The sequence below is a fragment of the Leucopleurus acutus genome (genome assembly GCF_964270905.1).
Source record: "Leucopleurus acutus genome assembly, chromosome: 12".
Taxonomy (NCBI): Eukaryota; Metazoa; Chordata; class Mammalia; order Artiodactyla; family Delphinidae; genus Leucopleurus; species Leucopleurus acutus.
Window position 1 is genome coordinate 26232462 of NC_139154.1, and position 6343 is coordinate 26238804.

A 6343-nucleotide genomic window follows, 5' to 3' on the forward strand; every position below is an offset into this window, starting at 1 on the left:
TCCCCCACTCGGCCACACTGACCGATGCCAGCCCTTCCGTCTGGCCTGACACGCACCACACACGTCACACGCACACCCACCATGTACACCACACACACACACACACACACCAAGTGCACACCACACACCCCCTCCTCTCTCCCTCCACTTCCTTCCCCAAGGGAGCCTCCGCCTTCGGGCAGCTCTCCCACGTCAGAACCTTCTTTCTGCCACGGGACCAACCCAGCTGCCTGTGATTTCTGAATGGAGGTCCCGGCCCCTCCTCCGGGTCCCAAAGTTGGGGGCTCTGGGGAATGACAGGTCCCTAAACATGTCGAAGCTGCTCTCGTGTTTCCCCTGGGTTTCTGCCTTCCCAGATCCTCAACTTCTAGACTCCACAAAGGGCTTAAAGACCCTGTTGTAAAGAAATCATGGGAGTCTAGGATTAACTGGGAAGTTCAGGGAGTTACTCCCGTTAGCTGACTGGATTAACTGGGAAGTTCAGGGAGTCACTCCCGTTAGCTGACTGGATTAACTGGGAAGTTCAGGGAGTCACTCCCGTTAGCTGACTGAATTAACTGGGAAGTTCAGGGAGTTACTCCCGTTAGCTGACTGGATTAACTGGGAAGTTCAGGGAGTTACTCCCGTTAGCTGACTATCCTAACTGGGGATATTGTACCCGGGGCCCTGGGCGCCCTCCTGCCTCCAGCACCCTGCACAGCTCCTTAGTGACCACTACTGCCTAGCGCGGCCCTCACCCCGCGCAGCCCTCAGGACTCCCATGTACCGGCCCCCAGCAGGTCGGAGCTGAGGACGTGACAATGGCAACGTCACCTTCAGGCCGGGGCAGCTCCCGAAACACCTGGACTCGGGCCGGTGGGTCACACTGACCTCGCAGCTGTGACCAGAGTCCTGCATGGAGAGCGCACCCTCACTCACACCCCAGCCCCTGTTTGGGGGCCCGCCAAGGGGGGCTGTGCATGAAGGGCAGGCTGGGCTCGGTCCACGCCCCCAACATGCATCACAATCTTGCAGCAAGAGAAGCACCTGCCACTTAACAGGCATTTCACCCAAACGAGTGTCTGCTTTTTGAGTCCCGGCCCCTACATACAACACGGGGATGATAGTGCCTGGTGGCTATAATGGCTGCAAAACACCTAGATTAATACCTGGAAAAGGATGAATGCGTAGCGAACGCCAAGGGCAAAAACAACCGTAACAACGCGTGAGATGACATGGGAGACGACGCTGTGTGACATGACGTACATGACAGGGAGGCCGTGGTGAGGGCCGTGGTCCCCCCACCTCTGCATTGACTGACAGGCCTCCCCACCTGTTCACACGCCCCGTCTGTGTGTCCTCACCTCTCGCCGGCCTCAGCTGTTCGGCTCTGTTGGGATTTAGGAGTTTCTTGCTTTGATCCATTGTGGGTCATGGGAGGCTCCCAAAGACGTCTGTGCCCTAATCCCCAAACCAAGGGTAAGGTAGCAGGTGGACCGAGCAGCTGACCCTAAAGTGGAGAGGTCGTGCAGGCCCCGCGGCGGCCCGTGTGACCTCAGGAGTCCTCGCAGGTGGATGAGGAGCTGGGCCCGCCGTCCTGGATTTGAGATGGAGGGAGAGGCCTCCACCAGAATGCCGCAGCCTCTGGGGGCTGGAGGAGGGGAGGGGACACAACCTGCCCCGGAGCCTCTATCCCTCGACTTCGCCCCGTGAGGCTGTGTCGAACATCGGACTTCCGGAACCCCCAGATGAGACGTGTACGTTGTCAGGCACTGTTCGTGGGAATCCGTCAGAGCCGCCACAGGGACCCAAGGCATGTGTAGACCTTAGAGTTTGGTGTCCAGGGTGTATTATCATTTTCAAGGTCCTGGAGGGACACCACTGTGATGCCCACAGCCCCCGACCCCAGACCACTCGCCCTCATGGGGACCGACACGGGGGCTCTGAAGGGCCCCTCTGGTGACACGGAGGATATGCCCAACCCCACAGGCAAAGCGACTGCATGCGCAGTGGTCGGATTCCCTTCGAATTCTGCGCCTTTGGTCCGTGAGTCTGATGTCTGCAGATGGCTGTGGTTGGCGCAGCCGCTCAGGACAGTCTGACGTGTGACGCCAGGATCGGGCCACTGTTCGCTTGGCCCTTTGGGGCCGCTGAGCATCAGTTTCTTTCAGCGTCTTGGAAGGATCTGGGCAGAAAACTGAGTGCTGGTCTTGTAGACGCTCAGCCCACATCATCCATCCGGGCTCATTAAATCACGGCATTGCTCAGAAGCACCAGATAAATTTTTTTCTAGCAAATTACACTTTTGAAGTTGCGTGTTTCACATCTGGCAGTTGAGGCTAAAGCTGAAACTTATGTTGGGAGCGTGAGGAATGATCTCGACGCGTTCTCTCCTGGGGACTTGAGGGAAGGGGGTGGTGTTTGGAGGAGGGGGATGGGCAGGAAGCCGGGGTGAGGGGGGCGGTGCTGGTCCTGGCAGTCCTGCAGCCTGGGCGCCGGGGTGTGGGAGCTGCAGTCTGTGTGTGCTGGCTGATCTCACGGGCGTTGCTGTGTCCCCTCTATCTGCAGGGACGCGGGGCTGGGAGGGCAGGAGCTGTTGTCCCCTTCCTCGCCTCGTCCACTCCCTGAAAGGGGCCGCGGTGGCCACTGTCCCGGCCTGCACGCTGCAGGCACCAGGGGGGCCGGGCGGCCTCGCGGCCGCTTCCTCTCTGCCCCCGCCTCCGCCGCCTGGAGCGGGCTGGGCCCGTGAGCTCCTAGGGCCGCCCGGGGCTTCTGCACCTGCGCCTCTTCCCCAGGGGACAGGGCCAGGCCAGGCGCTGCCAGGGAGGGGGGACAGGAGAGCCTGGAGTTCGGAGGGCATGGGGAGGTGGCCAGAGGGAAGGGCGAGCGCAGTCTGCACCTCTGGCCCAGGGAGGCCGCCTGGGCCTTTCGGGACTCGGAGGAGGACCCGGGCCCTGAGGGCGGGGCTGGGAGCGGGGGGCAGAGGACGGAGGGCGCCCTGAACTGCTCTCCCCGGCCCACAGACGCTCCTGCTCCGCCAGTGCCCACGGCAGGGGTGCTGGCCAGACTGGGCCCAGGAGCAGGGCACGGGGTCAGCTGTGTGCGAGCTCCTGGCCGCTGCTCCTGCGACCCCCCCAGCAGCCCCACCCTTCGACCCACACGCCCCGAGGACACGGGGGCGCAGCGTGGGGCTGAGGTCGGTCTGGTGAGGAGGGAGTGGTGGGCGGTGCCCGGGGACGGCAGGGACAGGCAGGCCCGGCGTCCGTGACCGGGAGGGGCCGGTGCGCTTGCGGGGGGGCGACGGGAACACAGAGCCTCTTCCCAGCTTGCCTCTAGTCCCAGCGACCTGCTTCCAGTGGAGGAGGGCGGTGTGGATGTTGGGCTGGAGGTGGAGGGAGAGGAGCGTGCTGGGCGCCCGGCGGGTCCATGGGGAGGCCTTTGCTGACCCCGCCCCTCCCCCCGCACCCAGCCCGCGGGGTCCGTGGTGCCTACGAGCTGGGGTTCGCAGGCAGCGAGAACAGGCGGCCCTGCGGGCCACGAGACCACCCACAGTGAGGATCTGAGCACGGAGCCCCCAGCTCACTTGACCAGTCCTGCCCCCCGTAAGGGTAGTGGGCTTGGGGACAGCGGGACGCACGAGCCCTGTGGGGTCCCCGGCTGGAGGGGGCTGCCGGCAGCTCTGCCGGGCTGGGCGGCAGGGAGGGACGCGCATGGCCGGTCTGCCCTCGCCCTCGGGCGTTTTAGAGCAAGGCTGGTCCTCAGAGCCTTCTCCCCTGAGGCTTCCTGGGCAGGTGTGGGGTGCAGGCCTTTGTCTCAGCTCCAGGGAGCTGCCGAGGCCCAGGGGTCTGTTCCTGGTCGGAGCTCAGGCGCCTGGCAGGCAGAGGCACAGCGGAGACTCACGTCTCCAGGTGGATCTATGGCACGTTGGTCTGAAAACAGGGACGGAGCCCCGGAGCCTGGGAGGTGGTGGGCGGCTCACCCCTGGTATCTGTTTCCCCAGGTACCGCGTGGTGGTGTCATACCCGCCCCAGAGCGAGGCAGAGATCGAGCTGAAGGAAGGGGACGTGGTCTTCGTGCACAAGAAGCGTGAGGACGGCTGGTACAAGGGGACCCTGCAGAGGAACGGCCGCACCGGCCTCTTCCCCGGCAGCTTCGTGGAGAGCTTCTGAGGCCGTGACTGCTGCCCCCCCAGGGACGGAGGTGCAGGGACCCCAGGGGAGCGGCCGCCCGAGGCCCTGGGTCCTTCTGGGGACCTGGCGGGGACGCCCGCTCGCGCAGGACCCGGGGGCGAGGAGGTCACGCCTTCCACCCGTCTGTGTCCTCTGACAGGGAGCAGATGCCGCCGGGGCGCTCCTCTGCCATCTGCTGGCGGGGCCGGCGGGGGGCAGGGCCCCGCGCTTTGGAGAGCGTCCTTTGGGCGGCTCCGGGTGTCCCGTGGGTCCTGACCCTCGTCTCCGGCTATACCTCAGGCACCTCCACCTGGAGCCTCAGCATGGTGCCCTGGCCCGGGGTCGTCAACTGCCCCGTCCAGGCAAGGCCAGCACGTGGCTCCCGCGGGGCGAGGTGGCAGCAGTGCCTCGTGCTTTGCCACCACTGTCCCCTCTCCCTCGTGCTTCTTTCTTACGTCTTTTTACTGCCAAGCTGTTAGACTTCATAAATGTCTAACAGGTCGTTCACTGCCTATTTTTCATACATCTGGTGCTGCCTTTTTGTAAAACTAGTCGGGACTTGGTTGAGCTTGAAAGAAAAAATCTCTGGGGCGACACCAAAGAGGCAGAACTTTCACAGGCACCATGTGAACCTGGAGAGCCAGGTCTTCACAGCCTCGGTGCTCGTGGGGCCAGAGGGGCCTGGGCATTGGAGGGAGTTAGGAAAAGCCCGTGTCTGTCCACCCTTCCAGAGCCCCTGCCGCATCTGGAGATGTTCTGACAAGAGGTGGCAGTAAAGGAGCAGGAGGGTGGACCCCAGGTCAGGAGGCAGAGCTTCCCTTCTGCGCTGTAGAGGGGACACCACAGCCGGCACTTCCACTGTCCAAACGTGCGGTTTTTACCACCGTTCAGACCGACTGCCTTGTGACGGTTTCTCCTTTTTTTCTTTCAATAAATAACTGCTCTGCTCTCAGTGCGCACCTTGGTCTCGAGACCAGAGCCACGAGGATAACGAGGGCTTTGAGGCGTCATGCAGACTTGCAGGTCCAGGGAGCTGGGCGGGGAGGGGCAGCTCTGATTCTGGGACCTTCCCCATCGGGGGTCCACGAAGGGCACCCACGAGTCCACCTTCCCCCAAGCCCCGACGGGAGGAGCCCGTGAGAGAGACACCTTAGGAATACGTTCCTGTCAGTTCCTAAACCCTCTCTCGTTTTGCAAAGCCACTCAGGTTAAATCAGGCTGAACACACTAGCCTTTGGCACGTCTGCAACAAAACCCAGAAGCCCACTCCCCGGCCCGCCGTGAGGCCGTGGCAGGAACGCGGTCTTCAGAGTTCCTGTGTTGGGGTGTGACCTGGCCACTTGTTGCTGCCGGGTGGCTCCATGCCGGCGGGTCGCTCCTAGAGAAGAGCGCTCTTCCTCTCTCCAGGACATGACAGATTGACAGAGTTGAGAAATTTGTTCTGAATCGAAGAAAAAAAAATCCGGTTTAAACGCAGGGAGCCCTGTGCACCGAGTTTATGACAGCCAGAAGGTGCACGTTTGTCACGTTGCCAGATTAGTTGCTTTCCGTGCACAGAAATCCTGTGCGGTCTACAGTTATGTCATCACCAAAAACATGCGCAGATTAACATGCTGAGTGAGACACGTGTTCTCCAGTGAAACCAGAGCTGACTGCGTCCACAGATGATAGGAAAGTCTTCTTTCTAAACGTAGGCAGTTACCAAGCAACACCACAGACCTCTCCCGGCACCGCCCACGTGATGCTGAGAGGCTGGCGCCTGGTGGAGGGGGCACGCCCCCCTGCAGGTGTCTTAGCAAAGTTGTCGCCAGCCTCTCCTGTGCAGAGTCAGGGCTGGGTGCTGGGGCCTCCCCGGGGCCACCAGCGTCAGGGCCTCCTTGCCGGCCAGGCTGCAGGGAGCATGGACACGCACGACCACCCCTGTGCTTTGGGCTGTTTTCAAACCCTTGGTCAGAAAATCAGCCCTCGTGACCAGTGAACCACAGACAGAGCAGGAGAAGAAGCAGACCCTTCTGCCGGGCCGTCCTGCCGGAAGGATGCCCTCGTCCCGGGCACTAAGGTGAACCAACCCTTTGCCTGATACCCTCAGATTCCCCAGGTCCAGACCTCACGCACCGTGCTCGTGATGTGGCCTTTGGGGCCAAGGCGACATGCTCTGAGGAGCAGGGTAGAGTCCTCAGCCACATGCACTGACA

The 6343-nt window shown here is 62.3% G+C and overlaps 1 protein-coding gene across 1 annotated transcript in view; it reads left to right on the top strand.

The window, feature by feature from the left end:
- SH3RF3 (SH3 domain containing ring finger 3) overlaps nt 1-4148 on the top strand; it is a gene marked incomplete at both ends in the record, with an annotated part of 201266 nt that extends 197118 nt beyond the window's left edge. The window contains one exon of the mRNA XM_082851248.1: nt 3980-4148. Coding sequence (XP_082707374.1) covers nt 3980-4148 — 169 coding nt within the window. The remainder of the gene's footprint in view (nt 1-3979) is intronic.
- Between the last annotated feature and the right edge of the window lie 2195 nt (nt 4149-6343).